The sequence below is a fragment of the Siphateles boraxobius genome, unplaced genomic scaffold (assembly GCF_051911475.1).
Source record: "Siphateles boraxobius isolate OS27281-9 unplaced genomic scaffold, OSU_SipBor_1 66, whole genome shotgun sequence".
Taxonomy (NCBI): Eukaryota; Metazoa; Chordata; class Actinopteri; order Cypriniformes; family Leuciscidae; genus Siphateles; species Siphateles boraxobius.
The window spans coordinates 19,019,401-19,043,907 of record NW_027509193.1 but is presented as its reverse complement, the minus strand read 5'-3'; the positions used below and the strand labels follow the sequence as shown (position 1 = coordinate 19,043,907).

Genomic DNA, 24,507 nt, shown 5'->3' with positions numbered 1-24,507 from the left:
ACTCACGGCCCCACGCTGGGACGGGCGGGCCCCTGCACTCCACAGTGCTGCCACACTGCAGGCACATCTGTTGTCCCACTGGTCCCCCTTGCGCAGTCTCTGCAAGCCTGGCTTACCAGGCCGTCTCGCTGGGTCATTCAAATGATCAAACTTGGCTATGCGATTCAGTTTGCCCGGCATCCCCCCAGGTTCAGCAGTGTCAGGATGCTCCTGTCCTGCATGCAGAAATTGCGGTCCTGCTAGTTCTCGCTCTCTTTTCTCCGACGGCAAAGTGACACACACCTGCCTCCTCTCACTTGTATGTCTCATTCACTCCGGTTAATAGTGCTTGTATTGCGCATCATTTTGCACAAGACCTTGCATTTCTGTGGGCAGCAGTTCCCCTAGAACAGGTGTCCTGGCATGTTGTCACAACAGATGCCTCCAGCACTTTAACCAATGTTAAACAAATGAGACCTTATTGTAATGTATTAACTTACAATGGGCAATACATTTGTAACAGTATTTATTAATCTTAATTAATGTTAATTAACAAAAATCCAGCTGTTCATTGTTTGTTCATGTTAGTTCACAGTTAACTAATTTTAACTAATGTTAACAAATACAACTTTTTATTTTAATAATGTATTTATTAATAAATGTAACCCATTTGAAAATATCATCTAAAAAAAAAAAAATTTAATTGTTGTTAAGAATCTCTGCCTTACTTTTTAACCCGCTTGAAAATATTACATTTGTGAGTTTAGACTCTAGATTTATCCTACAGAGTGAAATTGGTTTAATTGGAAAGGAAGAAAAGACAGAGGTTGGATCTAAAGTCAGGTAGGAAACTGCGATGATGTTCCTGGTGAGGGTCTGTTTCACTTAGACTTGGAGGTATATAAAGCCTAATATCAGAGGAAGCCGCATGGATTCGCTGCTCGTCTAGTCCAGTATGTTCATAGGTTCAGTCGGTCAGGCCACCTGGTGCCATCCATATTTGACTAAACGAGTGCAAATGAAAGACCTCTGTAATTTCTCTCAGTTCAGTTGAAGTTGCATGACTGGAGGCGCTGAAACAAACGCACGCATGTGTGCACATGTTCCTTACCTCATCCATTTAGTTAATAATTTCAGCGTTGACCATAAATATGGAAGGATGAGCAAATTTTTTTTTTTAGCAATGTCCAGTTAGTCCTCTCTTCTTCAGGCCGCTGTAATTGCATCTAAAGAGTTTTGCAGGTCAAATGAAGTCTAACAGTGAAGCACAGGCAGGGCAGGTAATGTCATTAGGAATGATGCAGTCCTATCCAGCGCTTCATTGTTGAAAGTCAGGATATGCTGATGGAAGAATTCTAATGAGATTTTGCTGACTTTCTAGTGCAACCATTGGACGGTTTGCCCCTCAAAAGCTCACCTGGTTTGAGTTCTTCAGGATGTAAAATCTCCTTTACATTGTATAGATTTGATATGGCATTTTTGCATGCATTTAGTGTTGTATTTAATGAAAATAACTGAATTAACTAAGGCTTGAGTATTGATACAGATTTCCTGTCTTTTCTGATTTCCATCCGATTCAATTATTAGATTTTAATTCTGATTCACTTGTGTATGTTTCAGTTAATATAACTGTTTAATTTAGTACAAATTTAACGTATAACATATGGAATACATTTTACTTGAATAGTAAAGTTGCATATGAAATTTTCTCTAGGCTAATGCTGTAAATTATTTAAATTATTAAGGTAAAGGCAGTTTTTTTTAACTGATTCATCTATTATTTTAATTTTATTAAAAGAACCAACTCATAAGAATAATGTTTTGATAAATTGGGCTACACTAGTTTCAGTTTGATTTTGAACACTTCATATTGTAATTTGTTCATGAATCTGACTACGCTGGTCACGATATACATTTGTTTTTGCATACAGTCTGCAAAGGACAACTCAATAAAAATTAATTTCTTGACTTAGTGGTACATAACCTTTTTATTGCATCAGTCAATGCAGAACTCCTATTCACAGCTTGGGTAAATTATTATTTATTTTGTCATGGCTCTAAAGATTCAGCCGAGGGAGTTCAGCAAAACGCATTGACACCTGCTGCATAGTCATTTTTACACAGCCACTGAAAATAGGCATAGTGTAAATTATTAATCTTTCGGTTTTAAGAATTGTTTAAATGAATATCCCGATTAATCAAAAAAATTGCACAACCTCAGTTACAGCAGAATCAACACTGATATTGTCCATCAAATGCATTTGTAGAAAATACTGTAGTTTGTGAAATATACTAGCGATGAATACTGAAATGTGCTCAAACATTTTAATACAGAAAAAATTAAGCTAATAAAATCCGACTGTTTGGTAAATAAATACTGGCACTACATATTCCATGCATAACACAGAGTTTAGCTGTGGTTAAATGGATTTCTTCAGAGAAATGGTTAACATTATGTGAAACTATAATTTGGACACCTTTGTGGTAAAGCAATTTTTTCTTCTTTCAGAAAGAACAGATCATATCTTTGAAGGACATCAAAAGTGTACAAGGTAAGAGTTTTAATTATTTATAAAAATTAGCAATTTGTTTTAGAATTCCCAGTACATGGTCAACAATATTGTTATGCACCAAATGATTTGTAAAATTGTTTAGCCTTGAAAAATAAGACAAAACCTCAGTTAAAATACAGAACATCCAATGTACAGTACAGCCATTTTGATTCACATTCTTTTTCTTAATGTGAGCCACCTTTATTCATGGCCAAATGAAATTTGAAAATATTTCAGTGATAGTGTTTATAGGGAATATGGCATTGTTGAAAGGGACTTTTATGGCTGGAATCGAGCCTGTGGAGCTGAAATCTGGCAATTTTTAAATGGTAAATATTTCCCTCTGTTCATTTCCCCTTGGCTGGAAGGTTTGTGCCTTAGTTCCTCTGTGCCAGCAGAGGATCATGTTACAGTCCTTCAGGTCTCACGTGCACTAACATGCACGCACAGCATATACTCTCATCATCCCGTCACATATGTAAAACATTCCACATTTAGTTTTCCTGCATTTCAGATGGGGGTTGTGAGCATCTAGCATCACTCAATTTTAAAGTGCCCCTATAATGCTATTTTAAAGGTTCCTAATTTGTTTGGATGTCTCCTACAACAGGTTTACATGCATCAAAGGTAAAATATATATATATATATATATATATATATATATATATAGCCTATATATTTTTTTCCCCCTCATAACATACATTGCACATCACTTTTTTCAATGATTATGAGACTATTCGTCCAAAGCACTCCGAAGATTCAGTCTTTCTAAATCCCTTTGCGTGAGCCTGTTCTGCTCTGATTGGCCAGATGGCTCAGTCTGTTGTGATTGGTCTACTGCTTACAGCACGTATTGGAAACGAAACTATTACTATAACTGAATTTCAGCTCTGTAGGCTTCCTAAAGCTCAGCGATTGTACACACTGTAAAGACCGTAACTATGGGTTCGATTTTACCATATCAATCCGATCGCAAGGATGACTTGAGCAGGTTGTTTCTCAGTGATGCGCTACTCAGTTTGATGTAGCCTACATTACAAGATGTTGCAACTAATTCCTCACCATCAGCATTAACAAGTGTATGTCGTTGTTGTTGTTGTGGTGGTGCTGTTGACTGATATCATTGTTTGGTGGCTCAGATTACATTTGTTGGTAGATAGGTAAGTTACAGCTGATGAATCATTTTATCGGGAGTTTCTGTATAACCTGAATATTGTTCCATTTCTAGGCCATTGATGGGTGACGCTAGAGGAAAGGGTGTGTGAGGACCTTCAAACCTGAACTTCAATCAATAGCACATACATTCATACCGTCAAAATGAGTGAGTCCTCTTGTTTTTTAAAATCATATATAAGAGGTCTTCAATTATTGCTTGAGCTCAAACAATTCTTTTATGAAAATAAAAATAGAGAAAATTAAATGTATACAATATTAAGTTAATTTCAATCATAGATAAAGTAAAAAAATGTAAGTCCCCCTCACTCACTGAAGTGAACACTACAAAATCGTACTGACCCCAAACGTTTGAATCCTATTTTCACCAATATTGCATTTTAATCAGAAATACAGTAGAAACATTCATATTGTCAAATATTAAGATTTAAAAGAACTTTTCTATTTTAATGTATTTTAAAATGTCATGTTTTCCTGTGAAGGAAAGGTGAATTTTCAGCATCAATACTTTCCAGTGTAACATGATCCTTCAGAAATCATTCAAATATGATGATGTGAAGCTCAAGCGTAATATTTTTGCGGAAACTGTTGCATTGTTTATGTGATTAAATAAATAAAAGTATGAAGTTTCTTGAAAAAAATCTTACTGACCCCAAACCTACTTTGTAAATTATGTATGTATAGATTAGTGTATGGTGAGTTGTAAAAGTTCTTGCACAAGTACTTCTAATTGAAAGCGACACTTTATCATTTTTAATCCCGTAAATCTGCTTGCTTCAGCCCAATCAATTGTACAAAGTGCTATATGTATTGCTGTTTTCTCACCTCTGTCATTTTTGCTGTGTTTATTTTGTTGTTGAGTGGAAAGTCTGCAGGACATATTTACTTTGTCATCTAATTGAATGGCATTCGAATGTTCGTTAACACTATTCCGCTGAAAAGGTTTTTCGAACTTCCCTTTACCTCTAAGTGAAACACGGAAAATAAATTTGCTGTGAGTATATCAGGGCCTTCCTAAATGACAGACAAGTTGCTGTTGATCTGGAAACAACTGTGATATCTGGAATTAAAAGGATGTTGTGAGATGATTAAATGGAGACAGAGGGAAACATGGAGACAGAAAGTGATGTTTACGTTCTCACTGGTCACATGAACGCACAGATATTCAGCAGTTGAGTCTGTTGCTTGGGTTGATCTGCCATTTTCTAACACAGGTTTCCCAGTATTAGTGGGTTCTCTGTTTGTCTCCCTCTCAGGCGGTGTGTGAAGTCCATCCAAAGAACACACTGCAAATATTTTCCCTGAGTGAGCTTAGCCAAGACTCGGCTCATTCTTACATCAAACATGAGAACAGAGATCTCAAAAACACGGTCATCTCCCTCTCTCAGACTTCTCTGCATTGACGCAGGTCTAGTCGTCTGACTGTGAGTGTTTATTCACAAAGGAGGGCAGAACATCCTCTCAGTTCTTCTGCACCTGTGTTGTAACAGTATAGCAAGTTTATAGTTTCTGCAACATAATCTCTTGTTTGGTTTAAATATTCAGCCACTCACTGACCGCAGTTAGGGTCAGACACAAATTGGTTTCATTTTTGATTTTAGTTTGTTTGATGGATACTTTGTCAAAGCAATGGTGCAATGTCAGTGACCTTTTATGTTATTAAGAGAAAAGTTAAAAAAACAATTCTTAATGAAACCATGGCGGGCCGCATGAGTTTAGGAAATTAATAGGAAACGCTGCATATCATATCGGTTATAACTTACCTGGTATGAGAGTTTTTTTTTTACCTTTATTGACTGATAATATTTTATAATAACGCGATTTGGCAAAGGCTGCGATTTATTTTATGCGCAGTTATATGTACATAAAATACATTTATTTTATGCCAAACATGCCCCGCAGTAGAAGTACGATAACACACATCATTCCAGGAAATCCCTATCGCTGTAGCTGGATAAACAGAAGATTGAAACGCTTTGATTGATTAAACATGACTAATAAACACACGACTTCCTTATTTTGTGTAAGAAGCCACATCATCTCAAAGAAGGATGAGCTCAACTGTCGTTATGAAGTGAGTTTGGAGGAAAAGCATGTTATTAAAGTGGTCATATAATGGTACATGCACTTTTATAAGTTGATTGTACTGAAATGTGTGTTGGCAGTCCCTGTACACATCCATCATATAATGATAAAAATCCATCCAGTGATTTTGTTTTAATCTCCTTATATGTTTTCCCCTGCCTCAAATCGAGCCGTTCGATTTTGTGACGTCACACGATCGCACGCCCCTCCCATGATTGTTGATTGACAGCAGCGTTTCAACACAGACCCGCCCTCGCTCGTGATCGAGCTGTCAATCATAGTGCGCGCGGACCGGTGTTGTGCCGAAAAGTATGCTGGAGCACAGTCTATGAGCAGAATGGAGTCTAACGTTAAGCGAAGTGGTGTACTGTTCTTGGGTGCAATAAGGAACACCGCAGTCATTTTAATGTTCCTAAATCCAATCCGCTGAAGACGCAGTGCCTGAGTTTGTTTTCGAAGGGAAAATTCCCCACTGCCACTATCAAAGTCAATGCTTTCATGTTTGCGCGAATCATTTCACACACCAGACTGCTTTATAAACGAGGAGTATAAAGCTGGTTTTACTAAGAAGCTGCTCCTGAAAAAATGAATCGATACCAACTATTCGTGTTCCTGCACCTCCAGAAGAACTGCAGTGAGTGTAGCGTTTTATTAACCTTTATATTAATCTTTGCAAATCGCTAGCTTCACGATGAATGCGGCTAAGGTTTACACTCAGGGAACATTACGGCATGTGTTCTATGTACAACGTTCTCAATATAATTCATAATCCCACGTTTATAATGAACAACGCGTTATGGTTATTGTGTTACAAACGGTGTACGCACAGAACAGAGGCGGGGTGAGCAAAGCTCATTATCATTTAAAGGCATATGCACTGAAACGGCGTGCTGACAACAGAGCTGTTTTGACCAGGTCAAATAAGTGTTTTCTTACAATACTAATGAGAATTTTTAAATGAAGTATATTACAAACTTTTAATTTAGACCCTAAAGAATCATATTAGCTGGTACAAAAATGGCATTATATGACCCCTTTAAATGTTGTTTTTTTTGTTGGACAAGCGGTTCATAAATGCTTCTGATGTTTGAAAAGATGTTTGACGCGTGTTGCTTTTTCAATTGCGCGTTATAAGTGACTCAAACTCAAAGTGCTTTCAGATGGAGCAGCGTTTACAGAGCCCGTGCATCAATGACAAGCTACGCATAAAAAATAATTGCAGCCTTTGCGATTTCATAATAGTGATAAGCCATATCGGTTTAAATGCGATTTCATGCATATTGCGATTAATAATGCAGCCCTACCCCTATTTTTACATTAAGATACAATTTGCCTCATCTAAGACTCACTTAAAGTAAATCTTTAATTAAAATTAATTAACACTGTTAAATGTAATCTCAAAATTAATATGAAAATATGATCTGTCCCATAAATGTTGTTTTAATGTGAGTTTGCGGTCTTTGTCTATCTAAAGTTTTTGCAATATGTATCTCTGTCTTTCTCCCCAGATGAGAGACAGGCTCTCCATTCAATTATGAAGGATCTAGTGGCCCTGCAGATGACCAGGCGCCAGCCTGCGTCAAATTACGAGACGGCAAAACCTAAACCTGTCAACACTGCCAGCTCTTCCAACAGAATGGTAATACACATACATACAGTGGAAACAGTGACCTTGTGACTCCTAGTCCTATATGACCCTGATGTGACCTCACCTCTTTTTCTTTCTCCTCAGGAGGATGTCAGGATTAAGTTTGAGTTCTGTGGTGAAAGAAGGTGAATTTAAGTTTCTTTTCTACTTGAATGTGCATGCATGTATGTGTTAAAATAAAAGTAATAATAAAATACACTGGGGTTTTGATTTTGAGAGATTACACACAGATGCACACAGGCATGCTCTCTCTCAGCTCTCAGACTGGTAACACAGTGGAAAGGGAAAGGACTGTGGTTTGTCTGTGGCTGCCAGGACAGACCACAGCTATGCTAGGTGTACTCGCAGGAATGTGTGCACTCTGCAGATCCGACTGTGTGTTCGACCTGACTTGCCGCCTTGGGTTACACATCTAAAGAAATCTCAGCTTCCTGTTTGATGTCCCCCCCCTCTGTGTGTGTGGCGTGTGTGTATGTTTATATATGTTTGTGTAGGATTCTGATGTTTGGGCGGCCTGTGCAGTTTGAGGAAGTCCAGCAGAAAGTCAAAACATTCTTCGGTCAGCAGTTAGACCTGCATTATATGAATAATGAGGTATTGATTCCCATTCAAATGCACTCACTGACACTCGCTTATGTCTGGTCACTTAGCAAAAATACTCAATAATTTAATGTCCTGTTAGTCCTATTTCTTGGGTAGATTGATTGAATTTTGTGTATTATTTTGTATAAAGGATTCATCAGCCTGATTCACTGTAACTCCTAAATTTATAAGTCTTTTGAATGACTCATTTAAAGCATCGGGAACTAAGAGTTATTTGCTCCTGAATTGGACTACACTGCAGCGGTTGGACACGAAACAGATGATAGCGTTAGTTAATACGTTTTAAACTTTTTTTCCCCCCAAAAGATAATTTCTTATTCTGAAATGTTTAAGCAAACGAAAAAATACTGACTGCACCTTTTATCAATCAGGCAGCTCTACTAAATGTATGTATTAAGTGTATTTGCGCATTTGTTTGTACACACAGCTGTCCATTCCCCTGCGTGATCAGGATGACTTGGATAAAGCCATTGATCTGCTGGACCGCAGCTCGAACATGAAGAGCATCAAGATCATGCTGCTGACACAGGTACAAAGCAATGTGAGACTTACAATCAATCTATGTTAATATCTACCAATTCAATTTAGAAAGAAGACAAATGGTGCAGAGCACAAAATGTTTTCTAAATGCTTAATGTGTGTGTGTGTGTGTGTGTGTGTGTAGGCCTCCTCTCCATCTCATCACACAGTCAGTAAGCAGGTTCGCATCAAAACTTCTCAGTCCACTGGTGATGTCAGCACTGCCTACCAGTCCTCAGAACCCAGAGGACGCCACCACTCCACCAGTGAGTTCACACACACTGAAAAATCACTGCCTTTCTTATCAATCTTCTTGCCCTGGTCTCTCTCTCTCTCTCTCTCTCTCTCTCTCTCTCTCTCTCTCTCTCTCTCTCTCTCTCTCTCTCTCTCTCTCTCTCTCTCTCTCTCTCTCTCTCTCTCTCTCTCTCTCTCTCTCTCTCTCTCTCTCTCTCTCTCTCTCTCTCTCTCTCTCTCTCTCTCTCTCTCTCTCTCTCTCTCTCTCTCTCTCTCTCTCTCTCTCTCTCTCTCTCTCTCTGACTTCCTCTGTGAGCAGTGGGTCCTCTTCCTTTTCCTGTCCACCATCACTGGCGGCTGCACAATGGCTTGCTGGATCCCAGCCAATCAGATTGCGAGACATTATTAGCATGGTGGGCCAATGGCCTGTTGTGGAGAGAGTGTTGATTTTAAGGGGGAGGGGAGGTTGTTACAGCTTGTGATGGCGTCTGGAGAAAAGCGTGAACTCCTTGAGGCTCTGTAACTGGAAGAAAAAGACTTTTGTTTATACTTTCCTTCAGTCTCATGATTAAGCTGTTTTGACTTTAGATCATGCCCTTGTCACAGTGTATCATGTAGCATGGGACTTTTTTTTACTTCAGATTTTGTTTGAGCTCGAAATAATCTACTGTCTGATTATATCATGCAACCTGTTTGAGCATGTAAGTCTAACAGGAAGGCCATAGCTGAAATAAAGTTATACAGATGCTTTATTTTACAGTGGCATTAATGACAGTTTGCAAATATAAATTAAAATATAAATATTAACTTGTATGAATTGTAAGGTGTCGATTTTCAGAGTAATTACGGTACTTTTTCCCCCTCTCACTAAATCACTGTACTGATTTAGTGAGAGGTAATATACAACAGTAATTAAATATGATGTGAATACAAATAGTTGCCTGTGTGCATTCTCAATCTCGCTTCACAGCATTTGACAGTCCTACTGAGATATATGCACTTTAACAGTAAGACCAGATAAATATCTTCTTGCAGTTGTTAAATTATTAGTTTTATCAATTTATGTCTTTTGTCTTGTCATTACCTAGGCTCTCAGAATACTGGGCGAAGTTCTCCGCCCCCTGGTTACGTTCCTGAGCGGCAACAGCGAATTGCACGTCAGGGATCTTACACCAGCATCAATAGCGAGGGGGAGTTCATACCTGAAACCAGTGACCAGTGTGTGAGTTCATATGTTTTCGAGGCGCTTTAAAACTATAACAGGTTTAGTGCTTTGTGATCATTTTTATATATAAAGAATTATACAGAATTATTTTAATATATTAATTATTTTTTATATACACTACCATTCAAACGTTTGGAGTCGTTCGGACAGTAATATTGAGAAACAGTATTATAATTGAAAATTTCTTCAGCATCATTACTCCAGTCTTCAGTGTCACATGATCCTTCAGAAATCATTCTAATATGATGATTTGATGCTCAAGAATCATTTTGTATTAATACCAAGTTTGAAAACAGTTGTGGAATTTTTTTTTTAGGATTCTTTGACAGTAAAGACGTATACATACACACATATATTTAAATATTTCAAATAAATGCTGTTCTTCTGAACTTTATATTCATCACTGTTGTTCGATTTAATGTGTTCTTTGCTGAATAAATGTATTATTATTATTATTATTATTATTTTTAAATTCATTTAAATCCAAACTTTGTACAGTAGTGTATTTGTATAAAAGTATATATGCTGTTCTATTCTATAACATTATATTACGTTACATTTATATATACCCTCCATATGCTGTGTCAGTTTGTCAAAACTGTTGTGCTGTATATTACACTCTAAAGCAGAAATGAATGATCAAATCATGGGAATGTGTAATTTGGTAACATGCTAACTTTTGCAATTACTGTACTCCCCTAAAATCATATATACAGTATCTCACAAAAGTGAGTACACCTCACATTTCAGCAAACATTTTAGTATATCTTCTCAAGGGACAATACTATAGAAATGAAAAGTGGATAGATATTAGAGTAGTCAGTGTCATAGCTTGACATTGGTTGTCATAGCTTGTATAGCAGTATATATTTGCTGTCATCTGAGAATAACTCGACAAACAGCCATTATTGTCAAAATAGCTGGCAACAAATGTGAGTACAACCTAACTGATAATAGCTGTCATCGTTTAACTATGCAAAGCCACATGTCCTATTCATCAGGTTCATGTTTTTGTCTGCTTGACAGGACCATACAAATTTGTGTATCTTGTATTGGAGCAGTTCAAATTTGTGCTTTGAGTACAATTCTCTCATACTGACCACTGGACATGGCAACAGTGCTTGGCAACATGGCAAAGAACTCTCTAAGGATTTGAGAATTAGGATTGTTGCTCTCCATAAAGATGGCCAAGGCTATAAGAAGATTGGTAACACCCTAAAACTGAGTTACAGTACAGTGGCCAGGGTCATAAAGAGGTTTTCCAAGACGGGTTCCACTCGTAACAGGCCTTGCAAGGGTCAATCAAAGAAGGTGAGTCCTCGTGCTGTGCGTCAGAAGCTGGCTTCAAAAAATAGAGGCATGAGGGCTGCCAGCATTGCTTTAGAGGTTGGAGAAGCGGAAGATCAGTGCTCAGACCATACACCACACACTGCAACAAGTCGGTTTGCATGGCCGTCGTCCCAGAAGGAAGCCTCTTCTGAAGCTGGTTCACAAGAGAGCCTGCAAACATTTTTCTGAAAGCAACCTGTCCAATAGCATGAATTACTGGAACCATGTCCTGTATTCTGATGAGACCAAGATAAACTTGTTTGGCTCAGATGATGACCAAAAAATTGTGTCTTGCCTACAGTCAAGCATGGTGGTGGTATCATCATGGTCTGGGGCTGCATGAGTGCTGCTGGTTCAGGGTAGCTGAGCTTCATGAGGGAAACATGGATTCCAACATATACTGCGACATTCTGAAGCAGAACATGATGACCTCAGAAACTGGACTGAACGGCATGATAACGACCCCAAACACACCACCAAGATGACAACTGCCTTGCTGAGGAAGGTGAAGGTGATGGAGTGGCCAAGTATTTCTCCAGACCTGAACCCTTTTGAGCACCTGTGGGGTGTCCTCAAGCGGAAGGTGGAGAAGCGCCATGTGTCAAACAGCCAGAAGCTTCGTGATGTCATTATGGAGGAGTGGAACAGGATCCCAGCAACAACCTGTGCAGTTCTGGTGAACTCCATGGCCAGGAGGATTAAGGCAGTGCTAGATAACAATGGTGCTCACACAAAATATTGACATTTTGGACAAGGGCTGGGTACCGAGTTCGGTACTTTTTAGGTACCGACAGAATTGCCTCGATACTACCGAGTATCGAAACACGTCTTGTTTTTCGGTACCAAGTTTCGGTACCTAAGTGGTTAATCTCGTCAACGTCAGTGAAACAATAAACATGCAGCATGATTGGCTGTGGCGGAAAAACACTAGTTTACACGGCTGCCCAGAGAGAGAGAGAGAGAGAGAGAGAGAGAGAGAGTGTGTGTGTGTGTGTGTGTGTGTGTGTGTGTGTGTGTGTGTGTGTGTGTGTGTGTGTGTGTGTGTGTGTGTGTGTGTGTGTGTGTGTGTGTGTGTGTGTGTGTGTGTGTGTGTGTGTGTGTGTGTAAATGATCAAAAGTGTAACTATGTACCCGACTCGATGCCATAAGCACACGATGCAAAATTTTCGACAAGATAATTGCTGCCAAGACCGGTAACACGGTAAATCTGATAAGGCACTTAAAAACACACAGAATACACTCGAGAGTAGAAAGTTTATCAGCCTTCGACTACAAGAACTGGAGCGTGTCACATATAAACCAAAACTCAGCGTATAGGATACTTGCCTCACAGACATGAGAAATAGTTCTATATATGTTCAAAATATGTCTACTTTTAAACGAAACAATTAGAAATAAATAGTTTGATTAACAAATCCATATAGGCGCGCGCGCGTTCACTACTGCAGGGATGACAAGTCAGCATCGCAAATTCGCAATAATCATCTTTGCAGCCAACACGTTGAGTAAACACTTGTTCATTAATAAACAATTAAAATATCTCCTTGCTATCGTTTCCCGACACATCCATAATCATTAGGCTACTTTTGCCAGTGCTTTGCGCAAGCTTCATGTGTGCTGAGCGTGAGGCATATATCCCGCACCCCAGTAGCCTATATTTAATTCAATTCACATTTATTTGTATAGCATTTTTCTGTGTGTAATGCATTTCAATTAATTTTCATTCAGTTTCATTGTTAAACAATGCATTAAGTTAAGGCAGAAACAATGAACTCATTGAAGTAAAGAATACATGTTGTTAAATGATAGAAAACTTTAGCATTGGTGCTTTTTTACAGACTCAAAATATGAGTTTAAAAAAGTCAACAAACTGAAAAAATAAAAAGTTTTTTTTTTAGGTAATGTTATATTGATAAAATTGGTATCGAAAAAAGTATCGTTCAGGAACCGGTATCGAAGTCAAGGTATCGGTATCGAAAATTTTGTTATGATACCCAGCCCTATTTTGGACACAGTTTTGACATGTTCACTTTGGTATTACTCACTTTTGTTGCCAGCTATTTTGACAATAATGGCTGTATGTTGAGTTATTCTCAGAGGACAGTAAATATATACTACCATGCAAGCAGCACATTGACTACACTAGTAGAATTGTCCCTTGAGAAGATATACTAAAATGTTTGCTGAAATGTGAGAGGTGTACTTACTTTTGTGAGATACTGTACATTGGTAACTTGCATATTCTTGCAGCCAGTATGTGCTGAAAAAGAGCAACATGTACAGCATAGATTTCAAATACTGTATAGAAAAGGTGTCAGGGTTACCTTGAAACAGTGAGATGTTCCCATATAAATGCCACATTCTACAATTGTAATAGAAGCTCTGTGAGAGAATTCAAGTAAATATACCACTGCCGAATTTACATAATATCCCCTAATCATCTAGTTTGCCATCTGAGTCCATTAAACGTATAATTTACCTGTATTTAAAGGTGCTGGATCCTTGGAGCAGTGCAGAAAACTCAGTGTCCGGCAGCTGTCAGTCACTGGACAGCAACTCTGACAGGTGAGGACACGGATACAATCGGAAATGTATTTGAACGATACTGTAATTGTAAGCACCTGTTACTGTTATTTTGCATTGATTGGTGTCTCTTGTTTCGTAGCCCCTCACTCAGGAAACCTCGCACACACAGGGTTAAGAGTTACTCTGACAACCGACAGGACTGTGCTGGTGTGTTTCAATAAAGATGCTGCTGCAATCAGTAAATCAATTGATAAAGTTCTACAAATCTGCTCTTCCATTGACCCAATTGTCCGTTCTCCTCTTCCCATTCTCCTCTTTTAGACCGGGAAAACCATGCAAATGATAAGATTGTGGGTAAGGGAGGGACGTACCCTCGAAGGTATCATGTGTCCCTGCATCATAAAGACCACAGTGAAGGTGCGATATCCTCAGGCCTTTCATAAATTTGAGTGTACTCAAACACTCCAGGTCCTCCCATGTCATATTTTAAACAAATAATGCTGCTCCTCAGGTCGACGGACGTTTCCGCGGATCCGTCGTCCCCATGGAAACTTGTTCACATTGGTGCCATCACGGCGATCGCTGAACGGCAGTGAGGAGAGTTTGGGTAGCTGGCAGCTGGTGGATACTCAGGCCAGACTCCGCCCACAGGACCGCCCTGTCCCTCATAAGTGTGAGTGTGATAGATTATGATGTTGTACATTATAGTAGTGTTTATAAGCATTTGTCAATTGATTGGTTTCATTCATCATTGTTGTATCATTCTATGCGTCATGTGCAGCTCCTACAGCTCCAGTGACGTGGCGTAGGGGGAAGTTGCTGGGCCAGGGTGCTTTTGGAAGGGTTTATCTGTGCTATGATGTGGACACAGGCAGAGAACTTGCAGCAAAACAGGTTCATTTTGACCCTGCCAGTCCAGAGACCAGTAAGGTACACTACACATATTTATTTTATTTAGCCTTTTCTCTTTCTCTTTTTGTTCTTTTTCTCTTTGAGATTATCAGCATATTTTTTTCTTTTCTCTTGATTTATGTCTATATCTTTCTTTCTCAAACTTTTCCCCACTCTAAACACTTTCCTGTCTGTCATTGCAAAAACATGCACTGTTGCTTCCTGTATCTGTGTATGATTGTGTGTGTTGGGCAGAGGGGGGTTTTGAGGCGAGGGGAAGTGGTGTAGTCTAACAACACATTTCTCATTGATCATGCCCTCACTTGACACAAACACACACATATGCTCACTCACACAATCAAAAACAAAGTGCTTCCATTATGTTTGTGCTTTCCTATCCACTGTTTGGCTTTAGTGTGTTGTGGTTTTATATATTTTATATACACTTATATGCTCAGTCATCTCACTCATGCTCCCGCTGGTCACAGCCGCTCGGCTCAGCTGTGGTCGTGTCATGACTCTTGCCCCCCTTTCTGCAGGAGGTGAGCGCTTTAGAGTGTGAGATACAGCTGTTGAAGAACCTGCACCATGAACGAATCGTCCAGTACTACGGTTGCTTTAGAGACCACAGTGAGAAGACCCTCACTATTTTCATGGAGTATATGCCTGGGGTGAGTTTGAAAGAGCATTGGGTCATCAAGTATTGGGAAAGCAACAATAATTAGACTTAAGGGATAAGATTTCCAAAAAGTAAAATTCTGTAATTCCATTTGCCTCATGTCATTCCAAAACTGTATTCTGTTATTTTTTCCATGGAACTCATGGAAAGAATCTTTTTATATAAAATGACGTATTACGGGGTGTCATGCTCCAAAAATAACAACAAAAAAGGAATCCACATGACTTCTGCACTATGTATGTATGTACACTACAGTTCAAAGGTTTTGGGTGGATAAGTTGGTAGGTTTTGAGTGGGTTTTATTTTTTTCGAATATAGTCTCTAATAGCCACCCATTTATTGGATAAAAAATACAGTAATATTGTGAAATATTATTACAATTAAAAATAACTTTATTTGAATATTTCAAAATGTAATGCTATTCAGCATTATTATTTTTCCAAAAATGTTACTGACTCCAAACTCTAGTGGTAGTGTATGTTTACATTTACACTACGTTTTCATATATGCACCTACAGATTAGATTTTAGATCATTATATAAATTTTCTGAAGCCATATGATGGCTTTTTTGAGAAACGAACCAAAACTATTGTTCATTGATCAGAGTCTTATTAATTTGAGGCTTATGCACCTCTGCTGCGACTCACAAATCAAATATAATATGACAAACTACATCTATGGAAACACTACTTTAGTGTTCCAGTGATAAAATAAAAAAATTAACAACATACAGGTTTGGAGTAATTAATGACACAATTTTTATTTACATTTTCATTATCACTCTAATGCTATATATTTTTTTTTTATCTTAAGGGTTGTAATGTGTCACTATCACACACCTGTTTGATAGCAATACTGTGGTTGTGGTGTAAAGTTTAGCGTGATTCACTGGTGCTGTGGTTTTTGACCCCTCAGGGTTCAGTCAAAGACCAGCTAAAGGCCTATGGGGCCTTGACAGAGAATGTGACGCGCAAGTATACGAGACAGATTCTGGAGGGCATGTCCTACCTGCACAGCAACATGATCGTCCACAGGGACATCAAAGGTACAGCTTGGCATTAGACCTCACATAGTCAAAAACAATTTTTTTTACAATTAGTTATTTGAAACGTGTACTATGTCGAAGTTCAATTTGTTTGTAAATTCACACTGCTGACCAATGGGAAATGTATTCTGTAGAAAATTAGTAATATTTGAAGAGTGACTATTCTGAGTAAAAAGTGTGTTACTTTTATATCACATAGTATAGCTTGTAAATCTATAATATAGCCAGGGTTTGAAATTAACACCCACTGTGGCGTAACGCTGTCAAAACACTAGCCAATTTGGCGTGTTACTTATTATGTTTACTCATTTTGGTAGAGAAGTTTGTGTGAGCCAAATCTGCGCAGATTAAGCGCAAATGCTCAACTCGTGAGTCATAATGATATATTAAATACAGCGTATTGCACAGAATCTGCACATATCTGGCTTACTTGACTATGCACGTCAATTCGCAAAAAATAACGGCGGACTTGTACATTTTCATTGAAGCAATAGCGAAGATTAAAAAGCATTTGGTTAATAGAAAAGGCATTGTTATTTTCCAACATCCTACATTTTTTTTATGTTCTTTGTACTGTATTGGTCTGTCAATTTTTGGTGATGAAGATGAAAGAGGAAGGGAGGAGATTGCTGGACGACAGGAGTTTGTTTGAATAAGAAATTAACGTATGAAATACAAATTTTATAATATACAAGCTGTGACGTAGTTAATCTTTTTTATTTATTTATTTAATTTATGAATGGCCGCTTACAGGGTTCGTACGGGTGCTTGAAATCCTTGAAAATGCTTGAAATTTGATGTGTTTTCAAGGTTTGAAAAGTGCTTAAATTTTGGATAAAATGCTTGAAAATGCTTGAAATTGTAACTATTTGTTTCACAACATATACCTATCTGACTTAGTAGTTTGTTTATTTAATGGAGAAATAAATCGTTTGCTGCGGCCTGAACGCGATTGTTCCCGGCGCAACCTGGTGCATTTGTGTGCATCTTTCGTCATCCAACCGTGCACGACTCATGATAGAAAACAGAACGCGGGTCAATATAATGTTTTTTATTAATTTGGTGCTATTATGCGCAGCTGAGGGAACAACACAGGTTTACTGTGTCGCATTTGGCTTTCTGCTTATTGCAAACGCAGGAGAGAGTGGATTTCCATTAATTTATGGCACTGAGTCCACGCACTATGTGTGTGCGAATACACTGCAGACTCACTCTCGCTCATATCCAAGGTAAATTATCAACACTATCATCCCTAACATGTGTTTTATTTAACTAAATACATCATAATCAGCTAAAAAGCATGCGCAGGTCACTTTACTTCCTGAACAAGTGCGCACCCGAGTCCATGATGCTTTCACATTCACGCGAACCGCTGCACGGTTCAAATGCAACCGAACTCAGACCACCTCCTCCAGGCAGTCTCGGGTTCGGTACCCTGGTGCGCAGCCGGGTCCGCATTACAGCGTTCACATTAGCGATTTTTCATGCGAACCGTACCCCGTTCCGTTACGAACTAAACTGCCCGTGTGAAAGCACCCTAGACTTTTCAAGTAAGCCAACTGAAGTAGCCTACTGTACACATTAGCGCCTATTTGTTTACACAGACTGTGAATTAGTGTCCTTTCACTCTGGCAGTTTAGTTCGGTAACTAACGTTAGCCCAGTGCACAACAACAATCGTTGATTGCTGAACAGAAATCGTGTCAGATGGAGTGTCACACAAGTAGCCAACTGTAAGTTGAGGATTCCTTATGCAATATTTACGCTGCTCTATTCCAGTAGATAAGTGTATATGTCTTGACAATGAAATTTTCATTTAATATAGGCTATTCATCAGGCAGGTGCCTGTGCACTGTCAGAGTCTTCTGGGTTAAAATTGAATTACAGGTTGTTGTTGCACTGCCTCAGATTTTGTTCAAACACTGTCTATATCAATAATGTGTCCCAAAACCAAAGCCTGTAAAATATTCCTGTTCAAATCCTATGTATTCATATTTTCAGACCTTGAAATTACTTCAGTTTTACAGCCTGAAAATCACATTATCTGGGAAGCAATGTTTGGACATTAATATAATGAAAAGTATTAATCAGAAGCAGCCCAAACTTTGTAGGGTGAAAGACAAACATGTCAATATGACTGAACCATTACAAGTTTGTATGGCATGCCCTAGATTTGGAAAAAAGTGTGAAAAGACTGAGGAGGATGCAGCAACTGTTTTCCTGGATTTTGTCTGATTTGACCCAACATGACCCAGCTGCATGTCATTTGGCTCAAATCCTCCCACTCAGTGTTACTAGACAGTGATACATTTTGAAAAATAAAACCTTTGTTTTGCTTAAATGTCTGATCCTTCTGCTATTACGAAACACAATTTTGGCTGTAGCATTATCTCTTTTAATGTGATAAAAACACAAAATAATAATTTTGACTATGTATTGCTATGTAATTTACGGTGGTGTAAGGTGCTGGAAAAAGCTTTAAAATGGACCTTGAAAGTGCTTGAATTTGACCTTGGAAAAGGTGTACGAACCCTGTACTTAAAAATGTAGTAGCCAAATTGCCCGGTGAGTGAAAGATTTCTTTTCAAACCCTGAATAAAGCCAATCTATAAAATATCTAATATCTATAAATATCTAGAACTTTCGGTCCACTGCATGTTAACTTCTCACCGTGGTCACTTCCTCCGGTGCATTCAGGTGCCAACATCTTGCGAGATTCAGCCGGCAATGTGAAGCTGGGAGATTTTGGCGCCAGTAAGCGGCTTCAGACCATCTGCATGTCCAGCACTGGGGTCCGTTCTGTTACCGGAACGCCGTACTGGATGAGCCCAGAGGTCATCAGCGGAGAGGGGTACGGCCGGAAGGCAGACGTTTGGTGAGAGCAGGTTTTTTGTTTGTAAATACATTTTTTTAACTAATATTTTAAGACGGAGAGATTTTGCCAATTGAGAGAAGCACGTGCATGCTTTGGAACAGCAGCTGGGATTTAGGGAAGTCAGTGTTAGCGTGATGCTCGCAGTAATATAAACAGCAACAAATTTGCACCATTTAGATAATTTTTTCTGTAAATTGTTTGTTAAACAGACATGATTGTGATCTGTGGTGCGGGGAGTAAAAAAAAAAAAAAAGCAACAGTCTCTAAATATTAAGAACCTATTTTAACATGCCAAAGAAAAGGTTTTTAAAATTGGAGAAAAATAACAGGCCTGTTTTTTAACCTTAACTGCACAAATTCTCATTCAGTGGGAGTGGCCTAGTTGCTGCTCAGGGATTCCCCGACATAAACTGATTGGACAGTCTCCCGTCAGGTCAGGGGAGCATTATGATTGGCTGAAAGTCAGCTCGGAAAGTTTGTGGTTGTCTGGGTCTCAATATAGGCCACTATCATATAACACTATATAAAAAACATTCTTGATCAGTATTTTCATCTTATTTTGCAGTTACAAAATGTCTATAAACATCCATAAAAAGTTTAATAAATTTATTTGAAGCAAAATGAAAAAGGTAATTGCCAAACATCAATCAAATGTATTAGATAAACACCTGGAACTATAATCTGAAACATCTGGAATCTATAACTTTACTGAAAAATTTACAGATGGTACTTGAAAACATGTGGCATTTAAAATAAAAAATATCATGTGACATTACGGGCCATTAATCTTAAACTGTATATGTTGTTTGAACAGGAGTCTTGGCTGCACTGTGGTGGAGATGTTGACAGAAAAACCCCCTTGGGCTGAATACGAGGCCATGGCGGCCATTTTTAAGATCGCCACTCAGCCCACCAACCCCCAGCTGCCCTCCCACATCTCCGAGCACACGCGGGACTTCCTACGCTGCATCTTCGTGGAGGCCAAATACCGTCCGAGTGCGGAGGAGCTGCTCAGACATCCCTTCTCACAGATCTTGTGCTGAGGAGGCCCACTGTCCATCCAACTGCTTCAACTTGTTAGTTTCCCTGTTCAAAAACATCTAAGAGTGTGATAGACTCAGTTTCAAAGGCAATCTATGTTTCCAGAGCATGTGACCTGCCAGCACCCAATCAGCTGTTGCCTGGATTAGGTCACAAAACTGGTTTATTCTCCATCAGTTTAAAATGTGGTGTCTTTGTGACAGCAGGGGGCGCTACAGGACTTTCGTGCTGCATACACTCTTTAGTTCAGGAATAAACAGGTTGATGGTGTAAGAGCAGAATAAACAAACATGTTACTGTTAGAGCTGTTTATTACGACAACTGCCAAATGTGCCGTCTGAAGCCAACAGGGTCTGAATCTCCTTGAATGAGGTTTTCAGACATCAAGAATGACTCCTAGTAATGAATGTTTCATACAGTCCACGGCAGAGTTGTGAAGCCAATGCCCTACGTGCCAGTTTCCCGGGATCTCCATGTGCGCCTGTTTCTGACTACAGGCACTTAGTGTTAAAAGAAGCGTAACAATTGTGTCTCGTTTTGTTTCTGCCTTTGACAAATGAGGGTCTTATGCACGTCAGTCTCGAACGCTTTGGAATTTGTGGTTAATCTTATATTTTGATTAATCTTTATAGAATTGCACTTCCTTGATTTGTCGTTTGTAAGTAGCGTTTAGTCTGTTACAGAAAGCAGCTTACTCTCTTTTTTGACTTGAGGGTCAGGGCATGAGGTTATAGTGAAGAGGTTTTTTGGATGAAGCGTAATGCGTAGTTTTGTTAAACTGTAGTGCCTTATGGTGTCCTGTAGAGAGCAGCAGTACAGTCCTTAAGATGCAGCTAATCTCACTAATAGTCTTCCCTTAGTGATGAGATGACAAATTGGGAATCTCATAAGGCGTTTTATTGGTTATTTAGGGTGTGGTGAGATATTGAGAGCATATTAAGATGTATATTAGTTTTCTCTCCAGCCCAGCCAAAGAAAACGTATTAAGAAAGTGCCTTAAGTGTCGTATGGCAGTATATCTGACTCATTTGAATCAGATGCACTTTTATTAAATGAATGTTGAATTTACCAAATTGTTCGTTTGTTACACAGAATGTGAAGCCTTTTTCACTTTTATTTATATCCCATTGTTCAGCCATTTTTATATACGAGTATATATGTTTATGTATAAATCTATTTTTATATAGTGACTCTGTCTGAACTCTGAACCGAGTTGCTCTAATAGGAACAGAAGATGAGTTAGAAACAAGAATTGTAAAAGCAGCTGGTATTGCAGAGACTACAACATGATTTTACATGTTTATTTCTGGCTGGAAATTGAGTTCTAGCAATTTATGCCGAGTCTGATCTGTGCAAGTCACAAGTCCTCTGTACTCTCGTGTGTGTGTGTGTGTTGGAGAAAATCTCTTGCGGACAGGATTTGAATGCAGGTTGTTCAGGAAGTGACCAGTGCCTTGAATCATTCTCATTCACATGTACACACAGAATTTCACATTTGCTGCCACTGAGGAATGACTTGCACAGAGATGGATTTACCTTTATGTATTCAAAGTTGCAGTGTTAGAAAGAAAAATTAGAGGTGTAAAAGAGATTTTTTTTTTTCGTTAAGAAAAAAAAAAAGAATGGTTTATAGGTTGATGTACACTAACTTTCAAAGTTTGGGGTCAGTGAGATTTTTGTAAAATAAGTTAATACTTTTTCTCAGCAAGGATGCGTTAAATTGATCAAAAGTGACAGTAAAGACATTTATAATGTTACAAATGGTTTCGATTTCAAATAAATGCTGGAAAAAAAAGGCACATCGCTTTTCAACATTGATAATGACAAGTAATCTTTCTAGAGCAGTAAATCATCATATTAGAATGATTTCTGAAGGATTGTGTGACACTGAAGACTGTAGTAATGATGCTGAAAATTCAGCTTTTACATCACAGGAATAAATTACATTAAAAAATATAGTAAAATAGAAAACACTCATTTAAAATGTGCAATAATATTAAGTTTTTTACTTTATTTTCGATCAGATAAATGCAGCCTTGGTGAGCATAAAGGACTTATTAAAAAAAATAAAAAATTGTCTGACTAGTAGTGTATTTCAGAATGCAGGAAAGTGTTCTTATACTTGGAAAGTAAGCATGTAGGACTTGGAATGTTTGTGATGAACTGAGAAAAGTGTATGAAAAAGTGCCAAGCTTTTTTTGGAAATGTATTATGGGGCGTTGCTCAAGTGAAAGGGTATGTCGAGGCCAGGGGTAATATTCCATTCAGCTTGACGACTTTGTTTAGCTCAGGGTTTGAGTGACAGGTGTCCATCATACGGGCACACCACCACTGACCGCAGGACCAATTGTCCTCCTTTTTTTATATTATTTTGAAAGCATTTTGGCCTCCTCAAAAGAGTTTAATGGCTCAAATATGATCTTAAAAAGCTGCTAGTTCTTGTTTAGGCAGCTAAGAATCAGTATTGTACCAAAGAATCAGATATTGTACCAAATGTCACAGTAAGTCTAGTTGAGAACCCTGGGATAAGCAAAAGAATGCAAACCAATAGGTTAGATGAACAGTATATGATTATGTATCTTGACATGAGACTTGCAGTGCAAAGTCCAGTGTATATTTTCCAATAAAATAAAATGCATTAAACAAACTTGTATGCTTGTTTTTAGTCTTGAATATACAGTATATGGTATCATTTTCAGTGTTCTCTAATACCTATTATGTGTGTTTGTCAGTGATTCTTGCTAACAGTGTGTTTCGCAGCATCAGTCTTTGTCTATTTGGAGTCAGTCTAAGCCAGTCACATAACTAACAGCTTTTCTCTGTGAATACACGCCATTGTGGTATCAAGGATGGAGTGACTGAATTTATAGCACTTCCTCCCCCTCGTCTCTCAGTTCAGTGAAATATAGTGCGAAGAGAAACATTATGTTCAGGCAGGAATAGTAAAGAAGTGAATTATGCGAAGTCTATTTCTTCACTGGATTTTTTTTTTCTGTTCACTGCATTTTCTAAGGCTTCATTTGTTTTTCACAGTGTTCCTCGGGTCTTTCGACAGTCAGACAAATAAGTAAATCTTGCGCATGTTGTTAGACCAGTTGTGACCGAGAAAGAATGCATTTCTATAGAATTCATGTGAGAACATTTTACTTGTATTATCTTAATGCTACGGGCTAAGACACCTGCGTTCTTTAGAATGGCAAGTTCTTTGTCAGTTTTTTCATACTCTTAAGAATGTTTAATTGCATGTTAGGGTAAAAAAAAAAATTTAATCTTCATTTTATTTAATTGAATTTGAAAATGCCATAGTACATGGGCAGTTTTTTTTTTAACATTTAATTTGCCCTTTTAATAACTAGTTAAAATAGTTTCAATATTTTAGGGCTGCCAAAGTTGATGCATAATGATACCAAAAACATTTCATATGTTTAACATGAAAATTTTTCAGAACTTTCTCACCATCGTGATATCTACTGCCATTTTCATACCAGGTTAAAAACTTTTAAAACATTTTTAATTAAATGGAGAATCATTTTATTTGTTTTTTTACTGAAAAAAATTATGCTATTTTTAGTTTTAGATATTTTGTGGCCATTCATTATATTGTCGTTTATTAGTTTTGTAGTTTACATTTTTTTTTTCCGTTTAATTTAACCAACATTTAGTTGTTAAAAACACTGCCGCGTTAGAAGCACAATAAATGTATCTTTTCCTCTAAGCAGAGCACCTGGCTGGATTTTTTTGGCAAAATTTTCACTGTACACTGGACTTGCTATTTGTCTTGTTAGGTATGATTCCCATATTTAAATTTGTATTCCTCAGATTCTTCTACACAGTGTGAATCACAATCGACATGCACACGCATAAACATAAATGCACACAAGCATAGTTTGGCAGAGAGGTGCAGTCTCAGTCTGGTTGTGGCTTTGTCTTGGCTGATGATCAGTCAGTGAAAACGTCATTAGGATTCTGCTGTTCACTCCTGCCTCATTACACTGAAGACATGAATCAGCTGTTTAACGTTTTTAGACCTGAGAGAATGAAACCAAGCCGTAACGATAAAAAGAAGAGAATGAATAACAAAAAATGAGAAGGAATTGAAGAGG

General features: G+C 38.2%; 1 protein-coding gene across 2 annotated transcripts in view; it reads left to right on the top strand.

The window, feature by feature from the left end:
- map3k3 (mitogen-activated protein kinase kinase kinase 3) overlaps positions 1-23,051 on the top strand; it is a 29,206-nt gene extending 6,155 nt beyond the window's left edge. Inside the window, exons 2-18 of one of the 2 annotated variants that reach the window (XM_077212729.1) lie at positions 2,489-2,531; positions 3,760-3,852; positions 7,298-7,428; positions 7,522-7,562; positions 7,932-8,031; positions 8,468-8,569; positions 8,705-8,825; positions 9,882-10,015; positions 13,839-13,912; positions 14,013-14,080; positions 14,195-14,290; positions 14,385-14,546; positions 14,655-14,803; positions 15,304-15,435; positions 16,360-16,489; positions 19,186-19,363; positions 20,178-23,051. In XM_077212729.1, coding sequence (XP_077068844.1) covers positions 3,849-3,852; positions 7,298-7,428; positions 7,522-7,562; positions 7,932-8,031; positions 8,468-8,569; positions 8,705-8,825; positions 9,882-10,015; positions 13,839-13,912; positions 14,013-14,080; positions 14,195-14,290; positions 14,385-14,546; positions 14,655-14,803; positions 15,304-15,435; positions 16,360-16,489; positions 19,186-19,363; positions 20,178-20,406 — 1,851 coding nt within the window. In that variant the 5' untranslated portion in view covers positions 2,489-2,531; positions 3,760-3,848 and the 3' untranslated portion in view covers positions 20,407-23,051. Of the gene's footprint in view, positions 1-2,488; positions 2,532-3,759; positions 3,853-7,297; positions 7,429-7,521; positions 7,563-7,931; positions 8,032-8,467; positions 8,582-8,704; positions 8,826-9,881; positions 10,016-13,838; positions 13,913-14,012; positions 14,081-14,194; positions 14,291-14,384; positions 14,547-14,654; positions 14,804-15,303; positions 15,436-16,359; positions 16,490-19,185; positions 19,364-20,177 lie in introns of both variants that reach the window. The other variant, XM_077212728.1, reaches the window with a different exon arrangement.
- The last annotated feature ends 1,456 nt before the right edge of the window (positions 23,052-24,507 follow it).